The sequence below is a fragment of the Misgurnus anguillicaudatus genome, chromosome 10 (genome assembly GCF_027580225.2).
Source record: "Misgurnus anguillicaudatus chromosome 10, ASM2758022v2, whole genome shotgun sequence".
Taxonomy (NCBI): Eukaryota; Metazoa; Chordata; class Actinopteri; order Cypriniformes; family Cobitidae; genus Misgurnus; species Misgurnus anguillicaudatus.
Window position 1 is genome coordinate 37,146,024 of NC_073346.2, and position 26,096 is coordinate 37,172,119.

Below are 26,096 nucleotides of genomic sequence, written 5' to 3' on the forward strand. Positions count from 1 at the left end.
TCTGTCTTTTTGAGCACATCGATTGGGTCAGACAAAATGTTATCGACTCAACCAGTGGCGTGAGTTTGGGGCGGAGCTACCTGTTTGAAAAATGTCAGATTAAGCGAGGGAAGCAATTAAATCCCACATTTTTTCGCCAACCATCATAATTGCGTTTGATAGCGCTAATGGTTGAGAAATGACCCACTTCACCTTTAACATTCAGAGTTTATCTTGACAGCCCATCAGCAATGAGCAACAGCTTCCCAGCATTGAGCAATGCCTTACTACTGTTCTATTGATATTCACTGTAGTCCCGCTGAACTCCCCCGCTCATTATTCGGCGACTATGCCAAAATCAATCTTGCATTATATGTCAGCCTAAGATTGATTCTTCCTGTCAGATCATTCTCTTATTACTTAGACAGCGGCAGTAATAAATCTCTTTATATTAATGAGTTTGCTCACGAGGTGTACTGGGTCCGCATCTCAACAACAACACCGTCGGAAGAGGCTTCGGCTAATTACAAACCGTGCGTCTTGTTGTTATAGAAAATCTTTGATGTTGGATTGGCAAACGCAGTGAAGGACAAACAAAACACATGAGGGAAGACAATAACCTTGCCAAATGTTCGAGATTTTCTGGGATGTAATACAACAGCTTGCAAACCTCAAGCTTCTGAATACGTACATGTACAGTTGGGCTCGGCGCCAGACCAGGTGCCGTTCGCCAGGCACTGACGTGAAGCTGAACCAGACAGCCGATATCCATCCACGCACGAGTAGATGATGGAGTGAGAGAAGGTGGTGCCATCCACAACCAAAATGCGCCCATTAGCCGGAGTCCCTGGGTTCTCACATTGAACAGCTTTTGGATGAGAGAATGCATTAGTAGACCGCCAACAGAAACCAACGTGTAGGGTTGTTTTGTATGCACAATGCATAATTACATGTTTGCTCGTGATAATGAAAGTAAAATGTGTTTCTTGGAAACAGAATGATTACTTTTCAAACATGTACAGTGCCTAATAGATTTATTTGACTAGCTGTCTATTTGTCTCAAAGATCATTCAGAATCATGAAGTGCTTTAATGTGGACCCTTTTCTTTTTGAAGAGTGTATTTTATCATTTTGAAAAGGAGTGAGTAACGTCAAAATGAATTCACCTTTTTATATCCAAATTTAAGGCGGCACATTCAACTTTTCTCAGAAGTCAGAAATGAATAAAGCTATTTTAAGGCATGAAGAAATTATATTGTCTCTTTGATATTTAAAGGTGAGTCGAAAGGGATAAAATTACCAACTACCGGGGACTTTAATCAAAGTTTCTGCAGGTTTCACCAAGTCAAATTTAAGACCATTATGAATGAAATGTAAGTCTTGTATCATTACAATGAAGTAGAGGTATTGACAGGTCCACTAATGGTGCATAGTACCCACGGTTTAGTTTAGTTTGGGTTGAGTCAGCTCACCTCACTTTGGCATGGTTAGCTTTTCCATCGAGTTTAGTATCACTTCGCAGTGGGAGGGATTATAGACGTGTCGTTATGTTTGCGCTGCCTACTGCTGTGACATCATACAAGTGAGAGTATTGTTAAACTATTCCCATACATTCATTTATTTCTCAGTCTGCCACAAATGTAAAATTGGCAAAAACAAATAGATGTTTGCACATCGCATTTATTACTACCTCTATATCACATGACAGTTTCTGTACAAACACCCGTGGCGTCAGTCAACGGCGCTCTGCTGAGCCTCATTGAAGTTACATTCAGCATATATAATGCTGACGTGCTCGTCGCGAATGTTCCGCCACAAACTGCAAGTCTGGAAAAAACTGTTATGGTGTCCCTAATTCTCAACATGTGGATGTTGTTCATCGCTAAAAGAGAGTTTGGGAACTTATAGCTGAGCACAGATGACAACATGTTTGCTCGAGACTAAGGTAAAGCTTATGTTTTACATTTTAGTGATGATGCTGGTAGTGACGATTTTCTGAGACCAATCAGTGATCTACAGTGTTTTCGCGTCACGTTTGGTATCAGCTCGGGTCGCTTGGAACCCCAATCAAGGTGGTACGAAAAAAAGTATCCCATGTACCCAATGGAAAAGCTCCCAAAAGTAAGCTGACCCGACCCAAACTAAACCAAACCAAACCGTGGGGTACTATGCAATGGAAAAGCGCCATTAGATCCTAAAACCCGAGTTCCGACCTGAGAACCGAATGGGTTTGGGTCTAAAAGTGGGTCTTGGACACAGGTCTAGTGTAATATTAGCAGCATCAGGTCTCGGATAATTTAAAATGAAAGTATTTTTGCCAAACGGACCCAAGAAGACCCAAACTATCTCGCGTGTGTGCATCAAGTCCTTTTTCAACCCCTCCTCTGTTTTCCAAGAGAGGTAATGTAGGTTAATTTACGTTACGATTTCGAATGTACACCACTGTAGCAGTTCCCTTGGTGTCGTCATCCCAAAACAAATGAAAATAAATGGAGCAGCGGGCCAAATTGGTTGCAAGGCCACTGGGGTTTTTTCTGTCTGGTACGTGTGGGGCTGCTGACTGCACACACGTAGATGCCATTTACTTTCGGGGCCAATCGGGTTTAATTTTGTTGGGGTTTTCTCTGGTTATGCACATTGGGTTCGGATTAAAAAGTGATTCAGGTCATTTCGGGTTGGGTACATTTCTTTGGACCTGAGAAGACCTCTACAATGAAGTCCAATTTTATAGTTCAGTGTGCAGGCATGTGCTTTTTTATCACCTTTTTTCTTTCATATGACAAAACAAGATATATTTTCTAAGGGTTTGACACTCAGCCCACAAGATGAAACGAGATTAGGTTCAAGACCAGACAAGATTATTACACTTTGCTGATATTACAAGACGTCAGAATGATGTTTTAAGAAATATATGAGTAGAAAAAATAACCTTTAATTGAACTGAAATCAAAAAATGTGGAAATGTTTTAACCAATCTAGGGTTTTACCTAACAATTATTTTGGTAATTGATGCCGATCAAATAATCTGACATTTAGTAATAAAAATAGACTGAATTGGGCAAAAGCATTTAAAATGACAATAATGATAAGAAAATAATAATTGTGTCAAACAAAGTAGGCCTATCAAAAGCAAATAAACACATGGTTTTATTAAACAACAAAATATTAAAATGGTCGATTTAGGTTATGCAGGACTAGGTCCAATGGCGCTTCCATTGCATAATACCCCACGGTTTGGGTCAGGTCAGCTCACGTTTGGGGGCTTTTGCACTGGGTGCGGTATGTAGTACCCGAAACTTTTTTTAGTACCACCTCGGTTGGGGTTCCAAGCAGGGCAGGCTGATACCAAAAAATTATGTGAAAACACTGTAGATCACTGATTGGTCTGAGAGAATCGTCACTACCAGCATCATCCCTATAATGTTAAAGATTAGCTTTACCTTCGTGCTAGCTTGGTATGTGAATCACGAACACATACCAGTTTTTTCCAGACTTGCACTTTGTGGCGGCACATTCGCGACGCAAACGTCTGCATATATGTTTAATGGAACTTAAAAAAGGCTCAGCGGAGCGCATCGACTGACGCCTTGGGTGTTTGAACGGAAACTGTCATGTGAGACAGAGGTAGTGATAAACAAGATGTGCAAACATCTATTTGTGGTTTTTAATTTTAATTTTGTGGCAGACTGTGAAATAAATGAATGTATGGGAAACACTGCATTCCAACGATGCTCTCATTTGTATGATGTCACAGCAGTAGGCAGGGCTAATATAACGACACGCCTATAATCCCTCCCACTCCGAAGTGTTACTAAACTCAATGAAAAAGCTAACCAAGCCAAAGTGAGGTGAGCTGACACGACCTAAACCGTAGGGTACTATGCAATGGAAAAGCGCCATTAGTTATATTAGGACATTTAAGGAGTTTCTAACAAACATACCTTAAAAAAAATACATTACTGGTGTGCATCTTGACAAAACAATGGCAAAAATAATAATAATTGAATTGACGGGACATTGGCACGTCTATTGCACAGGAGATGCGAACAGTGGACTTTCATACATGGCAGAGTGAGAGACCTCACCAATAAATTATTATATATCATATAATACTTAGATATTTACAAAGAAAGAGTAGAGAAGTTATTAAAAGATTTGTTTAATCCCGTTATAAATGATTATATTTTTAAATTTAACACTTTTTAAGACTTTTAAGACCCTGCGGACACACTGTTAATATTTTTTGTTTTTTGGCATTTTGGTTTAAACATTCTAAAGAGTCGTTCACAATTTTTATCGATAACAATAATGTTAACTATATTAGCGTCCACATCACTGGACAATAGCGATAACTTTATGTTTATTCCAGTATCGATCAGTGACTTCTTTTTCGAGGACGCACGATGCAAAGCTCGTCACAACATGCATTTAGCCCGTCATGTGTGTGGCTTGTCATTTCAAAATATGTGTTCGCCGCGTCATGTAAACTTGCATCACATGTGGTATCAAAATACGAGCCTGCTGCAGACTCTTCGAATGGGTTTATGATGAAAGAGACGCTCACGTTTGTGTAATCAGAATTTCGTGTTAAGTTAGTGTCTTGCGAGTATTTCGTGAACGTGTTCGTCCTCATATCATAAAGCCTTTCGACATGTGTGCAGCAGAGGCACGTATTTTGACAAGACACATGATTCACATGGTTGACATGACGCAACAAACACATATTTTAAAGGGACTGTAAGTACAATTTTAAGTGTTTTATTAATCAAAATCAATGTCTTATTCATAAATATGTCCTCGTTGGTGTCAAATGAACTCTGTCAGTGATCTGACTTTTCTTTATAAGCTTAGAATTTCTCCTCTTTACTTACATTGAACGTGTAAGTCCAAGGAGGCATCCATATCGTTCCGCTGTATTGATAAACTATAACAGCAGAGAGGAACAAAAAGCACTTGCCTATCAACGCGTTTCCACAACACGTTTTCTTTCAGAACACGTGAACCAGCTGCAACGGACAAGGAGCTCAGTGGTGATTACATAACAGCTACCAAAGTTGCAACACGCATTTGGAAAAGTGAGGCGCTAGAGAGCACTGTTCGTTTGAATGCAAAACACAATTTCACCACTAGATAGGGGTAAATTCTACTTATTGCCCCTTTAAAATGACGAGCAACACACATGCCACTCCGAACACTTATTTTGAATTCGCGCCCCTCGGAAGAGAAGTCACCGTCCACCACTTGTTAATTCACTCACACGCGCAGTATTCGCGCAAATCACGTACCTTCAATTGAATTAACTAATATTGCATATTTCCTGTAATAAAAACTTGTGCAATTGTTTACATGTCACTGATTGTGTAAATATGCTGTTCTTGTTGCATTTACACAGAGGGGAACCAGCAGATGTCCTCAACACGCTGTTTTTTATGTAACTTTAAACAGTGAATCTAGTAGTTTTTGTAATCTAATAGCTTACCTTTTGGTGTAGTCAATGTGGTAGGGAAAGAGCATTATGTAGTTAATTTTACAGCAGCGCTGGATACCTGAGGTAGTTTTTATGTTATGGACTTTAGCAATAAGCTTCTCCACTGTGTCTTTTCAAATGCGTGTGCACTTAAAGTTTAAATAGATTTGATTGGCTGTCAATGGTTTATCATTCATCAGTTGGCAAAAAATCACTCCCAAAGATATTGTTCATTGTATCTTTATTGTTATAGTTATGGTGTGAACTCCGCTATTCTCTTTAATATAAAACGATATTTAAATCTATATTTATCATGGCCCTTAACTCTGCACCCTTTCTTTATTATGCAAATCAGCCCCATCTCCGCTCAATCACATAAGCTTGACCTGATCCACTTGGTCAAATGGTTACAACAAGCTTGAAAGAAAGGGGGCGGTTTCGAAAATGTTTTTGAGAGTATGTGTGGTAAACTGCAGTTCAATGGTATTGACAGATGAATTTGCATATGGTTTGTCTAAAAGCATATTAAAAACACATCATAGACAATTAAACAACATTAAAAAATGTATTTCACCGCAGGATGGTTCAGCAAACAGATCAAACTTGCAAAATCATTGTTTTATAAAATAATTGATTCTTAACAGCTCTGGATGTTGTTTTCCTTTTAAATATAAGAAACTCAAAGCATTTTTGCTGCAGTGCAGTTATCTTCATGCAACATCTCCTTAAGCTGTGCATTTATATCATTTAGCTTTGCAGTGCATTTCACTTTCGGTCACTAAAAACGGCACACGTGCGGGTCGAGCGAGGTCAAATTGCAGGGATGTTGGTGTTTGTACGACCAAGATGGGATTAAATGCAAGACAAGCTGTTAAGGCCAAAGCTGCGTAGCAAAAACATTCAAGCCTGAGAAATTTCCGCCTCTTGGGGCCTGCGCGCTAACAATCTGTAAATCTGTTTTATAGCCAAGCTCCGCGCTGGACTGCAATAACCTGTCACCCTTGAGATGGCACGGACAATGCGTCAAGCTAAAAAGAGCTGCGAAAACACTCGCACGTCTCCGCGAAGCCTCCGGGCCGGGCGGCACAAGGTCGTCCCTCGTGTGAATTACGGAGTGACTGAATGCCACGATGCCGGCTCGGATGTTTGACGAGAGAATTCTCTCCGCAGAGATCGTCTGATGCGTATCAGCATCTCCGCGTGTGAATACACTGCTCCTGACTGTGCGCATGCATTATTTATAGTGTCTGCGGGCGTCACTTACGTTTACATGTGGGCTGTCGGCCCGACCAGGTGCCGTTGGGAAAACAGATCCTTTCTGCTGAGCCGTACAGCGTGTGACCTGTGGAGCAAGTGAATCGAACTTTGGCGTGCTGCTGAAAGCTGCCCTCCTCTCGGGTGGCGTGGGCTGGCGTGCCCGGATCCCCGCAGGCGCTCCTTTTATCACCTAGGAATGTAGCGAATATAAAGATATTACCAGTATTTCATCTCGACGACAACAGTTGAAATCATTACAACCTGAAAGCAATAAAGAAGTACTTGGTGATCTATTAGAGATATTATAAATCTAAACTTTGCTTTTACCCCACTGCCCCCGGAGCAGTTGTGGATCAACGTTTGGGGAATTTCACAGCACTGAACTGCCAATGCTTGGATAAAAAGCTGTTACAGGTCTCGGAGGAATATTTCCCTTGTTCTCTGAGCTGTCACTCATCATGGCCTTTCAGGAGATTTGAACTTTTAAAAAACTTGAGCATCTACAATCGTTTGGCTTGCTGGCCTTGACTGGGCAGGTATGCAGATGGCAGCCAATAGAAAAACTTCACCAATGACAATAGGTTTTAGTTAGATTTGTTACAAGAGTAGAAATAGAAATACTATAATCATGTGTGCTGACCTTCATCTCATTACAAACCTTTTTTTTCAGAGGAACACACATACAGTGTGAATAGTGCCTAAAAAGTACCACTCTTGTATTTATACAATCTTAACAATACAGATGATTCAAGCGTCTTCAACAGGGGGTCCAGGGACCTCCAAATATTATTTAAATGCCAAATATTTTATTTTTGAAAAATAAAATGAAGCATAAAACAAAAGTGGATAAATAGGCCAGTAATAAAAAAAACTTGATTAAAATAAGGAGCCCACGATAATGTTCCCATAATAAAATGTGATCCTGTACCACAAAACCAGTCATAATGGTATAAATTTTTTTAAAATATATAGAAAAAATAATAATCGAAAAAAATAATCGAAAAATTGAAGAAATCACCTTTAGGGGCTGTTTCACGGACAGGGATTAGTTTAATTAGGAAATATAACTAGTTTTAACAAACATTCCTTACTGGCGTAAGTTTTGAGGCAAAACAAAGGGCACTGATGTATTTTAAGATATGTTATGTGCAAGTTGTTTTCGGTTTGGACAGCTCTTACATTTATTTTAGTCTAGGACTAGTCTAATCCCTGTCCGGGAAACCGCCCCTTAAAGTCCCTAGCAACTGCATAAAAAATAAAGTTTTTTTATATTTAAGGTAGGGAATGTACAAAATATCTTCATGACACATGATCTTTACATATTATCCTAATGGTTTGTGGCCAAAAAATCAATAAGTTTTAACCCATACAGTGTATTGTTGGCTTTGGCTACAAATATAACTGTGTATCTTAAAGGGACACTCCACGTTTGAAAATAGGCTCATTTTACAGCTCCCCTAGTGTCAAAAATTTGATATTTACAGTTTTGGTATCCATTCAGCTGATCTCCGGGTCTGGCAGTACCACTTTTAGCATAGCTTAGCATCATTCATTGAATCTGATTAGACCGTTAGCATCGCACTTAAAATAACCAAAGAGTTTCATTATATTTCCTATTTAAAAATTGACTCTTCTGTAGTTACATCGTGTAGTAAGACAGACGGAAAATTAAAAGTTGTGAAAGTTGTGGAACTATACTCTTATTCTGGCGTTATAATCAATTAACTTTGCTGCCGTACCATGGCTGCAGGATGCGCAATGATATTACGAAAAAAGTCCCCTGCTATTGAAAGTTACCAAGGGGACTATTTTTGGGTGCTGTGTAATATCAATGGATTATGCTAAGCTATGCTAAAAGTGGTACCGCCAGACCCGAAGATCGGCTGAATGGATTCCAAAACGGTAAAAATTAAATTTTTAACTCTAGGGGAGCTGGAAAATTAGCATATTTTTAAAAAAAGTGGAATGTAACTTTTGTGGTCCAGGGTCACAAACAATTTTGTTAATTTGAAATGTTATGCATTATGCCAAAAATTATCATTTTAATATCTCTGTATTCTAACCATTATAAAAGTATGAAAATCCAGATTTAATTTGTTACATGTACTGGGGGTCCCTGCTCCTCCTCTCTATCCATTTAAATGGTGTTTGGCCCAAAAAAGTTAAAGACCTCTGCCGTAGAAGAACCATTTTTGACTGTATAGTTCCATAAAGAACCGTTAACATCCAAAGAATTTGGAAAGAGTTTTCTCCATATAGTGGACTTTAGTGGACCTCAACAGTTTACAGTTTCAATACAGCATCAAATGACTCTAAACGATCCCAACCGAGGCCAATAAGGGTCTTATCTAGCAAAACGATTGTCATTTTTGCCAAAAAATTAAAAAAAAATTCATTTTAAATCACAACTTCTCAACTGTGTGACGCGCCAGTGTGACTTTACGTATTACCTAATCACATCAAAAGGTCACGCATGATGTACGTGAAACTACTGCTCCAGTGCTTACAAGTGTGGAGAAAGAGGACTGTTCAAACGTTGTTGTATGTGAAATGATACTAATTAATGTCTTTGTGTCAGTATATTATTTGAAATGGTCCACCAGTGTGCCTTTCACATATGTGACGTGTGACCTTTCGATGTGATTACATAAGACATAAAGCCACGCTGTGCCTTAAAACGGCTAGTGCAAGACGAGAATTGTGGTTTAAAAGTACCTTTTAGGTGAAAATGACATTCGTTTTGCTAGATAAGACCTTATTTCTTAATTGGGATCGTTTATAGCCATTTGTAACTGCATCCTGGAATGTTTTTCTTAACTCTTTCCCCGCCATTGACAAGTTAACTCGTCAATTAAGAGAAAACGCTTCCCTGCCAATTACGAGTATATCCGGCAGTCCGCAATACCGCTATTATCCACCAGCTGGCAACTTTAAAAAAAATATGCTGGCGGGGAAAGAGTTAAAAATGTAATTTCTTCTCAACTGAACAAAGAAAGACATAAACATTTTGGATGACATGGGGGTGAGTAAATTATCAAGATTTTTTTTATGAAAGTAATCCTGTAATTGATAAAGCATTGTGTTAGCAGTATAAAAGTACATGGGTTCGATTCCACAAAAAAATTATACTTTGTAATGCACTTTAAGTTGATTTAATACTAAAGAATAAGTGTAAAATCTACTTGTGAGGAACGACACGAGTGTGAGCCAATAATTGCCAATAATATTCATTTAAATAGACAGAGTAAATCTGTGAAAATATGAACTGCATTTTGAAGTGCAAATTATCATGCCACGTTCTTAAGAGAAACAATTAATGATATATATTAGTGGTGTGAAATGTCGCAAAGTGAAATTTGCAGGGGTGTGAGAAATGTGACACCTTTCCAAATGACAGCGTTGCACCCAACAAGCTATCAATTATCATCTAACAGTCACCAACATAAATGACTACCATAAATAATTACAGTAAAACATTCATCAAACAGAGTCAGAGGAAACAAGCCGCAGACGTACAGTAGACGTTAAAGTCAGCTGATGACCCAAAAATAAAACCCTTTTTAATTATATGTACAAGCACTTAAGAGGCCAATCGGTAAAACCGGACTCAGCAAATGCTGCGAGAACCCGAGGGATGACTAACCGGTGATTAAAACCAGCAACACATTCACAATCTCCATTGCACAGTCATTGTCCGTGCTCGTAAAAAAAAAAAAACACGACAGCTCCATGACAAAAGCAGTCTTTCGGATATCTGGGACATTCCTTACTCCGTGCAACTTAAAACCATGAGAGGAAGACGTATTCACAGTTCGTTTCTTCACCCGTCATCTCCAACAAATAAAGAGGACAAAAGACTGACTACTCTTCCTCATTAACCTCTTGGGTTTGACGTCCCACCTTTGTTCGACATGTTATAAACACAGACAGTGTTTGGAAAAGCGTTTCTATCACACCTCAAGCGGTCATAAAAACGGTTCCGTTTCCCATCAGCTGAAAGAAAATGCTGGTATGTGTTCCTGATGGTCTCCGGGTTTGGCGCTTGAGGCGTATATGTGCTGATATACTATATAACCTTCATTAGATACTTGTACAAAAGTAAAGGTGTACACAGCTATGAAACGGTTATAGTTCTTACTAATTGGCACTATGAAGAGGTGTGACTGCAAGGTAAAGTCCGCCCACCAGATGCTTAGCGGAGCATAATAAGGCTGCAAAGTTCGTTACATAAAGTCTGAATCATCCGGCAGTGTAGAGAGCTATTGATTTTGTTCTTCATCCACAGTTTGTCATGTTGCGCCGGTAGTATCGGCTTCATGTCTTGGGTGAAATTAATTTTGCCAAATAATGTGAAGCGGTGGGTAAAAAGCGTAAAACTCCCTTCAGCTTTTAATCTTAAACAAACACACGGCATGAAACGTGTGCCGAGGTGCACCTTGAAACGAAAACGCGAGTAACGCTAGAATACCTGCTTTGTTTCAAATACGTCTTCAAAATCCCAGCAAATTCATGGCTCAAGGTATTCTGTATCCCGAGGAATGTCCCAGAATTCCCAAATACAGGCCTGACATCAAACCTTCAGACTGAAAATGTTCACACAGAATACAGAAGCAGCACTAGAAAGACACGGATGGAGAACTCAGAGGAACAGGAGGTTGCTCTTTCAAAGGTCGATCGACTTAATGGGCACCTCGGTTAAATTTCCTTGAAGTGTCAACTTTCTCTCTGATGTTTCCCCTTAAATTTTCAGGTTATGGTCACTGGTAGTAAAAGGGAATGCTAATGGATACCTCTCTCCCAGTATTAAAGTCTGTACTGAATGCATTTAGCTGTCGTATACTGCACAGTATACAGTACATAATGCGCAGGATTAAGTAGTCAGCTAGCATTACATTCTGAACAGCCAAAGTGACAAAAGCAGTTAGAGAGACACACACAGACAGAGAGAGAGAGAGAGAGAGAGAGAAAGAGAGAGAGGAAAAGACGCGATAAAAGAGAGAAAGTGATAAAGTAGAGCGAGTTACTGAAAGAGGACAATCTATAGAGGCAGGGAGAGAGACCTATAGAGCGAGAGAAGGAAAGAGTGTGGGATAAAAGAAAGTAACAGAGAGAAAGCAACCTAGAGAGAGAGAGAAAGCATTACGAACAGATCTATACGAGGGAGAGAGCCATAGAAAGCAACATAGGAAGAGACAGAGAAAGATAAAACATAGAGAGGTATTGAGAGAAAGAGAGAGAGAGCTATAGATGATTAACAGTCATGTGATCTTTTACGTCATCCGCCCTTTTTTTTAGCTTACTGCCGCCATCTTGAGTACCTACCGGGTACCAGTAAGCTACTGACAAGCATTGGCTAGCTTGCTACAATTTACGGATTTCTTATCTTTTACTGTCTATGATTCTTACGGATATGGGAAATGGCTACGAAAGACAACATTTCGCACCTCGACTGTCATGAAAAGAAACGCTACTTAAAAAAATATCTTGTTTAGGGTGTGATGCCTACTCGATCCCTGATGGGTTCTTCCAGTCGCTGTCCGCTTCAACCGAACTACCACTATTTTTAACACACTAAGAAGGGGCGGCACAACATGAAACTTTGCTCGAAGTATCACCTGGATCTCTACACATGAACCCAAGCATTGAGAATTGTTGAGCATTGAGCATTGTTTGTGTACACAGAGTTTACTAAAAAGAAAAGTTTTGAACTAACTTTGGCGTCCGCTCGCCATCTTTGCCAGACATAAAGAATCGATCTCCGAATGCGAATAAATGAATCTCATATGAGGCTCATTTTTCAGCTAGAAGGGCAATATTGTTTTACAAATTATCCATGCTTTTATATGGAACTATGCTTTTGGAGCTATCATCTTTACTCTCCTCCCTTCTTATGTTGCATTCGGAGATCGATACCTCTTGACTGGCAAGATGGCGGCGAGCTGACACCAAAACAGCCAAAGTCAGTTGTTCAAAACCTTCTTTTTAGTAAACTCTGTGTACGCAAACAATGTTCTCAATGCTCGAGTTCACGTGTAGACAGGTGATACTTCGAGCAAAGTATCATGTTGTGTCGAGCCTTGTTCTCTGATGCTCACAACATATTGAAGGCATAGCTTCTAGTTCTTTTGCGACCACTTCAGGTACTCAAAATGGCGGAAGACAAGTTTAAGATGTGAGTGACGTCAGCTGATATTCATGAATAGACCATAAACTGTGGCTGAAACCACGCCCACCTAGCAGCGGCAATTCACCCGTCACTTAACTCTTTCGCCGCCATTGACGAGATATCTCGTCAATCAAGAGAAAACGCTTCCCCGCCAATGACGAGTATTTCCGTCTTTCCATAATACCGCTATGATTCACCAGGTGGCGCCCTTCCGCAACTTTTTAAACACAGAATTATTGCCCTATGGCAAGCAGTTGCATGTCCGTGTCTGTTTTAAAGATCGCTCTGAATGAGAACTCTATGAAAAGTCCGTCACAAAAATGGAATTATCTTTGCTTTTTGCTCAAAATGTGGTGTTTTTGCAGAAACCTACTTAATATTCAAAAGCTGATTACAAAAGAACTACTGAAGGTAGGATGAAATGTTTTTTTTTTGTTGTTGTTTGAAAGCAGAGGGTCTGTTCTTTTATTTTATATATTGTTTGTTTATATATTTAAAGAAGAACATTTTCTGGAAGGCATTAAATTTTGTGAAAATCATGAAAAACAGTGGCGCTGGCTGGCAACTTTTTTTAAAACGCTGGCGGTGAAAGAGTTAAGTGGCCACGCCCCTTAATTATGCAGAACTTTATGGCTTAATCACCCCCCCACACTTGTCATGAAGGGAAAATTAGTTATATAGACCAAAACACTTTTTGTACCAGGCTGTAAACATATTATTTTCTACTGTAAAGTTTGACATTTTAACAGGGGGGTCTATCGGATTGACTCCCTTTAAGAGCCGGTGTCTAGTGGCCAGGTGATGAATTGCAGTTTAAGTCACTTCCATATTGACAGAGACCAGAAGGTTGCCCTGCTATAGATCTATTGAGAGAGTGAGAAAGAGACAAAGAGAACTATGAAGAAAGAGAGAAAAAGCTATATAGAGACAGTGGCGGTCGGTGACTTCTTTTTTCGAGGGAGCTCGATGTGAAGTTCGTCACAACGTGTATGTATCCAATCATGTGTGTGGTTCGTAATTTCAAAATATGTGTTCTGCACATCGAGTGATCCTATGTGCATCACGTGTCTTGTCAAAATAAGTGCCCGCTTCAGACGCGTCCAAAGGGTTTATGATAAAAACTCGTAAAATTGTCAGAAAAGCTTCAGTGTGAACGCAAACACATCCCGTAAATGTTCTGGGATCGCTCACGGAAAAAGGAACTAGTAACATTGCCGTAAGATACCTGGAAAGCCCTCAGTCCGAACAAGACACAGAAACAAAGCCGAAAGGGGCGTGTCGTAGTCAGGACATGCGTGTCATGGCAACATAAAGTTATGGTTCAGCTCTTTAAAATGAGGGATTTACATGCACATTAACATTCACGAGAAGAAATGTCTGCGAACTGGAATGAAGCAGATTTTAGGTAGCTCATCAGATCATTCAGCAACATAAAAGAATAGCGCGTCACATGGATATACAGTATGAGCTTATAATAAACCAAAATGCCCGCGCGTCATCGCAACAAGATATATCGTTCAGCTCTTCAAAACGGAGCAGTATGTAAGAAATTTATATCAATTAATCATAAAATGGCCCTGATATGTCACTAGACATTAAGAAATCATTTTCATTTCAAATACTTATATTACTCACTTATATCACTGGAGTTGCAGCCTTCAACTGATGTTTATGTTGTCATGTTGTGCATTGGCCACCAGTTGTGTGATTGCAATATCAGTTTTGGCCACAATCCTACATACTGTTCCTTTAAAGGCACATTAAAGCGTAACTAAACCCCTGGTCAGAGCCTGACTCCACCCACTGACAATATTTGAAAAATGCAAGAAAAGTGGGCAGATCCCAACGGAGATAGAGGGGAGGAACTAAGCTCGTACCAAGTGTGTGGCGAGATCGTAACAAGGGCGTGGTGAGCTTGAACCTGCTTACGTCACGAGTTATTTTTTGGACCCAACATCCAATAGAAAAATTAAACTGCAGTAGCCACCGTTCAGCCCGAAGAGGGCAGCACTCAGACGTTTTTACACCATATATTGTAGTATTGAAACACTTTATATCCAAATGTCAAACAATTTACTAAAATCAATGAACAGCACTAATAAAGCATCATTCTTACAGATCATTAACTAAAAAAAGTTGGTTTAGGGTTTAGTTACTCTTTAACATTCACAATGAGAAATGTCTGTAAACTGGACGGAAAGGAGCTGGTCAAATATCCACTCTGAAGCTGAGATCATTCACCAGCATACTAGAAACGGCACATTAGGCGCTCCTTTATAGTCTTATCGTGAACAAAGATGCACGTAAGTCGTTTCTGCAATTTATGCAATTGCTTAAAATTTCAAGTAAAACTTACTTTAAAAAGTGGATGCAAAAATGATGCACTATATTTTTAAGTAAATGCAGCAAATTATTTTTTTTAAAGTGCACCAATTCCGGCAAATCATGGGCAGTGTTAGTGAACCAAAAATAAAACAATCCCGGATAAATCCTGTATGTAATTTATGTAATGTCTGGGTGAAAAGAGCTCTATAGAGAAAGAGAGAGAGTGCAGTAGACACATACAGACCTATAGAGAATAGGGGGAAGAGGCAAAAGAGAACTATGAAGAAAGAGAGAGAGAGAGAGAGAGAGAGAGAGCTACAGTATAAAGAGAAAGAGAGAGAGAACAAAATAGAAGAGGATGATCACATGGCAGGGAGAGAAAACTTGTGCTGTTTTTAGGTCACTGAATGCTGTAAATGCAGAGCAGCACACCAATACACAAAGAGGTGCAGTTCTATCACTTTCTATTTTTGGTTTTATTTCTCACATATTCACAAATGTTTTGTGTGTCTATAGATGGTTTTTACTGTTTTTGCATATTAATGCGGTTCAATTACATTACACGTGGCTTTAGTGATTATATTAAAGGCATAGTTTACCAAAATTGATGGGTCATAAATAACTCATCAATAATGTCATTCCAAACAGCAGGCTTGAAAACACTTTACTAGATATTTTATCAGGTGCTTTTAGGTGTTATAACATTTCTCTTCATCGTCAATGAAGAGAAAATGCTTCCCTGCCCATGACAAATTTTTATGGCAATCCATATTTCTGCTATTGTTCACTAGGTGGCGCTCTTTAGGGCTGTGACGATGCATCGCGTTCCCCATTAAAAATGCCTATCTGAAATCGATTCTGAATCGCAAAGCTCCGATTCTGTGTTTCATGCACAGCTTGTGCATGTACTACGGCTATGTGATCAGTAGGATGTCCTTATCAATCTAAAATCACTATGAGTTTGCGTCGTTTATGACATGAATTTAAAAAAGCAACACTCGTCAAATACAATCATTCAAAATATTCTTTATTATCATGAAAATACCTAAAAACAATCTGAAGAACAGCGATATTAATAAGCGTTTGTAATGTAACTTTTTCTGTGGCACAAATGGCGTTTCTGCACGAAAGCGCCCTCTGGCTTTTGGATGTGGTGGCATTTCACGGTAATTCATTCTAATTCACAGCCCTAGCGCTCTTACCCAACTTATAAAACACTGAAGCATTCACAGATCCAAAATCAGGAAAAACTTTGTGTATGTTTTGAGGATCAATCTGAATCTGATGTCTAATGCTGCGTTTACACCAGCAGCGGTAGAGGCATCAAGCGCGAGTGATTTTAATGTTAAGCCAATGTGAAGACGCATTGACGCGCATCTGGAGGTCTCGCGGCGCGAATGAGGTTTTAGCGCAGCGTGGTAGAATTGATTCCACCTCATTCACGCAAATGACGCGAATTAAGTGTCTGGCACGACACGCGCGAATGTGCTTTTTGTGCATTTTGCGTTTGACCCGAATTTGCGACTGACGCCCGAGTTGAAAAATTTGAACTTTGGCGGATTTTTGCGCTGCGTTAACCAATCAGGAGCCTGCTTGCTGCTGAGTCACTTATTCAACATGAAGGAACGCTTGATATTGACCGTGAGCAGTCACCCGGAGCTATATGACATACGTTCTTATTTCTATAGAGACAGGAATAAAAGGACCCCACTTCATGTGACTTTATCGACCAGCGGCATTCCCGCCGTTTTTTTAACTATTTTCCCCTAAAAGTGAGGTGATCAAATACAAACCGGTAACTCTCTCGATAAATGCATCAGCCATCTTGCAAACAGACAACCGCATAGCACTTGCCCCCCAACAGAAGCGGATTTCGCCTTTGACGCGCGAATGCAATTAAACTGTTCAAGCGGCAAACTTTTGACGCCTCAAACGCGGCTGGTGTAAATGCAGCATAACAAAAGTCCTTTACAAAAATGCTATTATTTTAGTTTTTTGGTCAAATTTTTGTATTTTTTAAGAAACCCACCCATATTTGAGAGGTGATAAAAGAGAACAAGTTAAGATGTAACTGTGTTTTTGTATGTTTTTTCATTTGATATATTGAATGCTTGTATATTCAAAGAAGGTATTACACTTTTGCATTAAAATCATAAAAAATGTTGCCGGTGGCTGTCAACTTTTTTTAAAAACGCTGGTGGGGAAAGAGTTAAATCTGGACAACATCTGTCTCCATCCATTTACATTCTATGAGAAATAACAAAACACCCTCCTTCATGTTTCACAAATGAATGAAAGTTACATGAGTTTGGATCGACATGAGGGCGGGTAAATAATGACAGACTTCCCATATTCCAGTGAATTATTTATAAAGGCAAGGAAGGAAACAGACAGCGTGTCAGAGGAAAATAATGGCTCAGCGTGTCACCGAATGTTTTACACTTGGAGACAGAAGTCATTATTCATCTAAACTTAATTAACTTAATGTAAGACTGACACGTAACGATGGGAAATAAGACGAACTTCACTCAACAATGTGTTCAGTCAAACCTACGCTTTCTTTCAAACGTCAGTCAAGGCCTCAGGAGCAAGCGTAGATACATAAAGCAACAATTTTGAATAAAATGTTTTTTTTTTTTACAATAAACAAAGACTGAAACTTTTCACAGGTGTTCTTGGACACAACAGAGCATAGAAATCTCAACATAACAACATAAAACTAATGTCCAATAAAGAAGACATTTCTTACCTGAGCAATGGGGCTGTGAGCCACTCCATTGGCCATTCAGCTGACAGCTTCGAGACGAATCACCAATCAAAACTCTGTCATCTAAGCACCTGTAGTGCACCGTTGAACCGAAGGTGAATTTCTCCCCGATCATAACCGCATTTGGAGGGGAACCGGGGTGACCGCAGTCTACATCTGCAGAATGAAAACATAAGCCACAATTGGTAAAAAATTGCAAAATATCATGCTGAAAAGAACTACTTATGAAGTTCTGAGCTGGTTTATACTGGTTTACAATGGTTAGTTACTGTAGCAGTCAACGTTCAAAAGACAACATACGCAGTGGTGGTAATCTGTAAAATCGATGCGGTCGGCTTAACTAGATTTTTTCGATAAGATGAAAGAGCTGCTCTTACTGGTTGCCTAAAGCATAATTTGATCTTTTGATAGACGTGAATGATTGTGTGGTAATGTTGGCACAGATTCTGTGTGGGTCTGCGGATGTCAAAAAGCACAAGTGCGGCGTGGGTGATTTTCGGCAGAGTGGAAAAGCACCTCGTACGACGAAACATTTACAAGATTACATTTCTAAATTCATCTGCTCTAAAGCACCACTTCAATTCAGAAACAAATTCAGCGCCTTCTCCGGTAAATTGTGTTTCACAACAAGACAATTACTGGTGGATTTCAAAAATCCTGCCGTGAGCGATTTTTACCTTATAATGTCATATACATATATAAAGTTAAAGTATATGGTAGAGCTGCACAATATATCAGCATTGTGTCCATCATGTGCAATGTGCAGAGCGTTATTTGTTCAAAAGAAACAAACTTTTTGGATGCCTTTGCTGCAGTATTATACAACACAAGAGTGGTTTCAAACCACAGAGAGAAATCACAGATTCAATAAAACTTCGCTGAAGACATGTTGGTAACAATACGGTTCCAAAGGTTTCAATAACACAATCTGGTCTCTTGACAATAAATATGTAATACCATCACATAACTCTTTTCCTCAAATTTGCCAGAGCAATACAAGTAATGCAAGGCAGATATGTATTCATCTCAAACAAAGCTTTTAAAGGGCAGTAGAATGTAAAACTGTATTTACCTACAGTAGGCATAAATGAATAATACGAGCTCTGTATATGCTAATGAGATGAGCCTCAAACAAGATCGTTTCTTTCTTCTTATGTAAACCTCGTGCATGCAGAGGATCGCTGGAAAACAGCACAATCTCAACTAGGGATGTCAAATTATGTAATTTCCCATATTTGATGATCATTCAAATTAACGATCAATCAATCAATCAATCAATCGAATAATCGTTAACAGTAATAGTGCAATAAGCCATTACAGCATATAGCAAATGACATAAAAATGTGCGTAAAAATGCCAGCTTCCTCACGCAAATTAAAAGATTTTATTTTGTCTAAATAACATGCTAGTGGGATTGTAAAATGAGTCAATGTAGTTGGTATTTTGATAAAAAACATCAATTTAATCTCGTAATGAAATATAATTAAGCAATATCGCTCGAGTAGGAGTGTGATATAGCTCTATATCATCACGGCTGTGATTAGGCCAGAGGCACGAGGCCGCAGGCCGAGTGCCGGAGGCATTCACAGCCATGATGATATAGAGCTATATCACAGGACTCCGAGAGCGATATTGCTTTTATACAACAGTTCGACGGCACACGTTTGAAAAACGAAAAGTAGAAAACAACAACGGAGTTATTTTAAAAGCCTCTTTGTTTGAGAACTACTTCTTCCGCCACGGATTTGAGGGCTGCCAGAATGACAGGAAACACTTTCGGCTGCTTTGAATCTTATAACAACTCAATGGACGGAAAAGCCGTTACTTTATATTACCGTTTCTTGGTCACAAAGTGTAGTTTTAAGATTAGTTCAGTCGAGAATGTATATGTATTATATTTAAATCTGCAGTCGATTAGTAAAGATAGCGCCTGTTTGAACGTTTGCTTAGTGAGATTCGGTACAAATGAGAACCAAAGCATGAGCGGACGTCAGTGTTCACTCGCCCCGCTGACCACCGCCCTCTCTGGGCTACATCTCTGACAGGTATTCCCTGGCTCTCAGGTTGGCCTTGTTTGTTTATGATCGTCAAAATGAGATCAAATCAGCAGTGTCATGATCAAACTATTACTTGTTTTCGTATTCATATTTAATGTCTTGTGTGTTGTTATTGTTTTTGCGCGAGGTAAAAGTTAATAAAACTATACTTGTATAACGTTACTATTGCTTTTTCATTTATTCTTAATGCAATACGAGCACTCGATTATTATTATTAAACTTTTGTCAGTACTATATAAAACGGTTTTTTATAAGTGTCAGAGAGATGTTTTTGCATGCTGCTTATAAATATACCAGTGGCGATATCTCATAACATGTTTTAATAGTCACGTCATGATAAAGTAAATGATCAATGTCCACATTTAAAAGCTGCGGTGCTTAAGTGCAGTTCCACAGTGTTTTCGCGTTCTGATAAGAAATATAGCTTCCAAGTGTTAATCGTCCACACGATGTGACAAGACATTAATCCCATTAAGTTTAACGTAACATCCAAGAGCGATGATCTTTGACGGAATAATAACTTCCGATTGGGGATTCACAGACTGATTTATGAGCTAGTAAACTAATGAGACACACGGAGAGTGATTCAAAACATGGCGTCTGTGTTTTTCCATTCAGAGATGAGCCTGCTTAGGACCTCCATTCACTAGGTGGCGGAATAATACGAAAGGTGAAGCGGTTTCAGTGCCGTTATCAGCACAATATCGCATAGCTCTTAGCCAATCAGATTCGAGAACCAGAAAGAACTGTTGTATAATGACTAATAGACACAGTAAACTCCGCCTCATAACGGGCACTCCGCAGAGTCGCATGAAAGTCCGTGCTTCCATGACAAAATAAAAGTTTCATTCATTATCATCAAGTGTTATTTTTCTAGTTGTTCACCTAGCTTTCGGAGTCGTTGATGCACCACTTGTTGTAATTATGTCCAAGTAGCACACGAAGGGCACTTTTCCCACCGTCACCTCAGCTTAAGAGTGCTTTCACATATACACTGTTTAGGTCGGCCCAAATGACGTGTCACTCCGAGTACGGTTCGTTTGGGTCAGTGTGAACACAACAGCCGCACTCGGGTGCGCACTATACTGTTGCCGAACTCTGGGGCGACCCACCTGTGGTGTGAACACTGCTGGACCTCGGGCCGAACCAAATACAGTAAGTTCTCCACATGTTTGAGCAACTGGGCTTCTGTTGTGACGTGATCCGGGTGTAATATTGTGGGTTAACAACAAACAAGCCAATCCTGGTCCGTTGCAGAGATTCGCTGTCTCCTTTACGTTTGAGCTGACGATTTTATAAATGCATAGCTGTCCTCCACATACAAATAGTGACATTACGGGCTTTTTAGCAAACGGCTCCGTGAGAAAGGTTTTAATAGAACAGCTACGCAATTTTGCGTTAAAGCAAAGAAACTTTGCAAAGTTATCTCCACATCTTGATAACTGTGCTCAGGCTGGTTGTCGTGGAAACGTGGGGGTGGTTATGAGATGGTAAGAGCTGTCAGAGACCAATGACAGCGCTGACCGTTGTCACATGGTGTACGGTGCGGCATTTCGAGTACAGTAAAAAAATATATGTGAACACGGACCGCACTAACTGAAAAATGATACAATATATTTTGGTGCGCTCCGAGGCCGCACCACGGTGCGCACCAACATATGTGAAAACACCCTTAGACCTGCAGCGTACTTTGAGCAAATATGCTTATATTATGAAGACTTCAACCTTCCATTAGAAAACCCGCAACAACAGTGTTTAGCGTGTAGCGCCTCAGCCAGTCAATAATGATGATCAATGATATATGTTGCGGGCGTTCAGAGTGTAACAACAGTCATTTACAGTTTACATTTTAGTTTCTTGCCAGAATTTAAGTTTTACATTTTAATCTGTTTATTATAAACGGCTTCTGGTCTCCTTCCCTTTGTATAGCATTGTTAGCAGCATTGCTATGCTAATCTTGTATCCCTGAAGAGGGTGTTTGCTTTCAGTGTTTGCATTTTTGGCATCGGACCCTCTCAGATCCACTGCGAATGCCATTTCGTTGTGTTAGCAGCCAGCCTCGTCTCGAATGAGGTTAAAAAGCCCAGGTGTGTGCTTGGCATCGAGCATCTTTGTGATCATGGCTAGTTTTACAACTTCGCGCTTGTTTAATTTTTTCACCAGCTGTGTATGTGCTTTGCGAAGGCGCCACACAAACGTGCTTGCTTTTTCGACAATCGTTAAGTTTTTGAAGATCGATTCATTGTTAACATCCCTATTCTCAACACAAACAGTGACGTTACAGCCGAGATGCACGCCCCCAATATTAAATTAAGTACAAGGTTGTTAAAATGCTAAAAACAAAGTTGTGACTGCTAAGTTAGCGCTATATGCTAGCATTTAGGCTGAAGTTCTACTATTGACTTTACCGACTTTACAAACGTACCACTCGGAAACATCCATAAACAATCTCCAAATAACTGATTGTTTCTTAAAATCAATATCTTTGTCTGATACCGGCTCAAACATAAGGTCTGTTTATACACACACAGAGGTACTGAACGACACTGAAAAACAGCCAATCAGAGTAGAGCTCAAAATTATTATTCATGACTCTTTCAAATAAGGTAATTATAGACCATTTCATTCTAACTGCAAATCTTAGGGTTGGAAATGGACATGTAAAAATATCTCTGGATAATAATAAAGCCACATACCTTCTATGTATATATCAGAAAACAATTTAACATAACATTTTAATGCATTCTTTGGCACCTTTAAAGGAATATTCCATTTTCTAAAAAGAAAAATCCAGATAATTTACTCGCCACCATGTCATCCAAAATGTTGATGTCTTTCTTTGTTCAGTCGAGAAGAAATTATGTTTTTTGAGGAAAACATTGCAGGATTTTTCTCATTTTAATGGACTTTAATAGAGCCCAACATTTAATACTTAACTCAACACTTAACAGTTTTTTTCAACGGAGCTTCAAAGGACTATAAACAATCCCAAATGAGGCATAAGGGTCTTATCTAGCGAAACGATTGTCATTTTTGAAAAGAAAAATAACAAATATACACTTTTAAAGCACAACTTCTTGTCTAGATCTGGTCGTGATGCGCCAGCGTGACCCCATGCAGTACGTCATGACGTCAAGAGGTCACAGAGGACGAACGCGAATCTCCGCCCTAGTGTTTACAAGCGTCTTGAAAGAGGACCGTTCCTACATTGTTGTATGTCAACTGATACTAATTAATGTCTTTGTGTCAGTTTATTGTTTAAGGTGGTCCGCAAATGTGCGTTTTATATGTGTAACACGTGACCTCCCTACATCACTACGCATTTACGTTAGGTCGCGCTGGACCGGACCTAGATGAAAAGTTGTGGTTTAAAAGAGCATTTTTTTTTTTCTTGTCAAAAATGACAATCGTTTCGCTAGGTAAGACCCTTATGCCTCGTTTGGGATTGTTTATAGTCCTTTGAAACTCAGCCGAAAAAAACTGCTACGTGCTGAGTCAAGTGTCAATTGCTGGTGTCTATTAAAGTCCATTAAAATCCTGCAATGTTTTCCTCAAAAAACATAACTTCCTCTCGACCGAACAAAGAAAGACATCAACATTTTGGATGACCTGGTGGTGAGTAAATTATCTGGATTTTTCTTTTAAGAAAATGGAATATTCTTTTAAGTTATTTAGTAAAGCCATCCAGCTGCAATATAAATTGAGGGAAAACAAAATATTGCAATTTCCACAGTTACCACAAAATATGGTGCAGCCCTAGTGTATAGTAAAAGTCTGTTAGAAAAAAGATTGATTAATCAATTCATTCATGCAGATGTGACCATAGGGGTACTTTTTTTTTTAATACATAATCTAACAGTTGAATAAATAAGCCATTTATGTATGGTTTGTTAGGATAGGACAATATTTGGCCGAGATAAAACTATTTGAAAATCTGGAATCTTTAAAGTTGTCAAAATGAAGTCCTTAGCAATTGGATCCACTCACAAAAATAAATGTACGATTTAAAAAAATTATATGAAATTATAATTACATATATATATATATATATATATATATATATATATATATATATATATATATATATATATATATATATATATATATATATATATATATATATATATATATATATATATATATATATATATATATATATATATATATATAATTTTGACCCATAAATTGTATTGTTGGCTATTGCTACAAATATACCAACTTATTGCTACAAGTATGCAACTTAAATGGCCCAAGGTAGAGATGCACTGATATATCAGCCAAAAATCGCTTTTAATAGTCGATAAAAGCAATTTTGTACACTATCGACTATCTATAAAAACAGATGATAGTCATGGCCGATATATCCTGTAAATCAAAGAAAACAGTGTATTGAAAATGTAAAGAAACACCACTAGTTTAATGTTTAATATTAGCGGTCATTATATGAATCAATAACATTCAGAAAATTAGTCATTTTTCCTAAAAAAAAAATCCAGATAATTTACTCACCACCATGTCATCCAAAATGTTGATGTCTTTCTTTGTTCAGTCGAGAAGAAATTATGTTTTTTGAGAAAAACAATCCAGGATTTTTCTCATTTTAATGGACTTTAATGGACACCAACACGTAACAGTTTTAATTCAGTTTAAAATTGCAGTTTCAAAGGGCTCATAACGATCTTATCTAGCGAAACGATTGTCATTTTTGACAAGAAAAATATAAAACATGCACTTTTAAACTACAACTTCTCTTCTTCCTCCGGCTGTGTGACGAACCAGCCCGACCTCACATAATTGCATAATGACAAAAGTCAAAAGGTCACGTGTTACATATTTGAAACGCACATTTGCGGACCATTTTAAACAATAAACTGACACAAAGACATTAATTAGTATCATTCGACATACAACGTTGGAATGGTCCTCTTTCTCAACACTTGTCAACACTGGGGTGTAGTTTTGCATACGTCATCCGTGACCTCTTGACGTGATGACGTATTGCGTGAGGTCGCACTGGAGCATCACAGGACCGGAGGAAGACAAGAAGTTGTGGTTTAATAGTGCATATTTTTTATTTTCTTGTCAAAAATGACAAGATAAGATCGTTATGCCTCGTTTGGGATCGTTTAGAGTAATTTTAAACTGCTTTAAACTGTTAAGTGTTGGGGTCCATTAAAATGAGAAAAATCCTGGAATGTTTTCCTCAAAAAACATAATTTCTTCTCGACTGAACAAAGAAAGACATCGACATGGTGGTGAGTAAATTATCTGAATTTTTTTTTAAAGAAAATGACTAATCCTTTAATATAACCATCAAACTATCAGCAAATATCAGTCTGAATAATCATCTATCAATATATATGTGTGGGGGGTCTGTGTAATATCGGTGCATCTCTAGTCCAGGGTCACATATAATAACCTTTAAGCCTTTTTGTTTAACACATGAAAATGGTCCACATGGACTTCCCTGAGTAATGGTACAAATTAAGTTTGTTCACTGAAAGTAAAACCAACACCGCCTGATTTAAACTTCAGCAGTAAACAGCACTGAAGGTGGTAAGTGTGATCTCTATTAAAACTGTCCGAGTGCTCTCATACTCACGAGTTACGAGACAAGGAAGAACCGTGAATCTAATCTAATGATGCACTCTTTAGCAAACTTAATGGCCAAATAAAAACACAATTATCACGTATGCACATTGCTTCATTAAATTGCAAAATAAATCTAAATGTACGACATACCACTCAGTGCTACTACATGACCCTCAACGGTGTACTGTAATTATACAGGGCCTTAAACCCGAAGATCACGACATCATCTTTCATGTCAACTAAAGCGACACACACAACCTCTTCCATACAATTGAGCAAGGCCTCTTTGCAAGTCCGCTTTTTGATGTTTATTTTCTTTTGAATTGGAAATGCACCTGAATTACACGGAGGCAGTTTAATAGTTTACTTTAATAGTATTCATCAGACTCAAAGGCTGATGAGAACAACGGAGACGCTTATTAAAATTCCCAGTTTAAAAGCAGCAAGTGGCCTCCATCGGCTAAGTAAAGTGAAGAATTACCTTGA

The 26,096-nt window shown here is 38.8% G+C and overlaps 1 protein-coding gene across 6 annotated transcripts in view; it reads right to left on the bottom strand.

Moving 5' to 3' along the window:
* The window catches only part of csmd3a (CUB and Sushi multiple domains 3a), a 489,960-nt gene that overhangs the window by 78,952 nt on the left and 384,912 nt on the right, over nt 1–26,096 (bottom strand). For all 6 annotated transcript variants that reach the window (XM_055211335.2, XM_055211334.2, XM_055211332.2 and 3 more), the window contains 3 exons: nt 17,944–18,117; nt 6,711–6,893; nt 671–847 (listed from right to left, as the gene is read on the bottom strand). In XM_055211335.2, the coding sequence (XP_055067310.2) occupies nt 671–847; nt 6,711–6,893; nt 17,944–18,117 (534 nt within the window). The remainder of the gene's footprint in view (nt 1–670; nt 848–6,710; nt 6,894–17,943; nt 18,118–26,096) is intronic.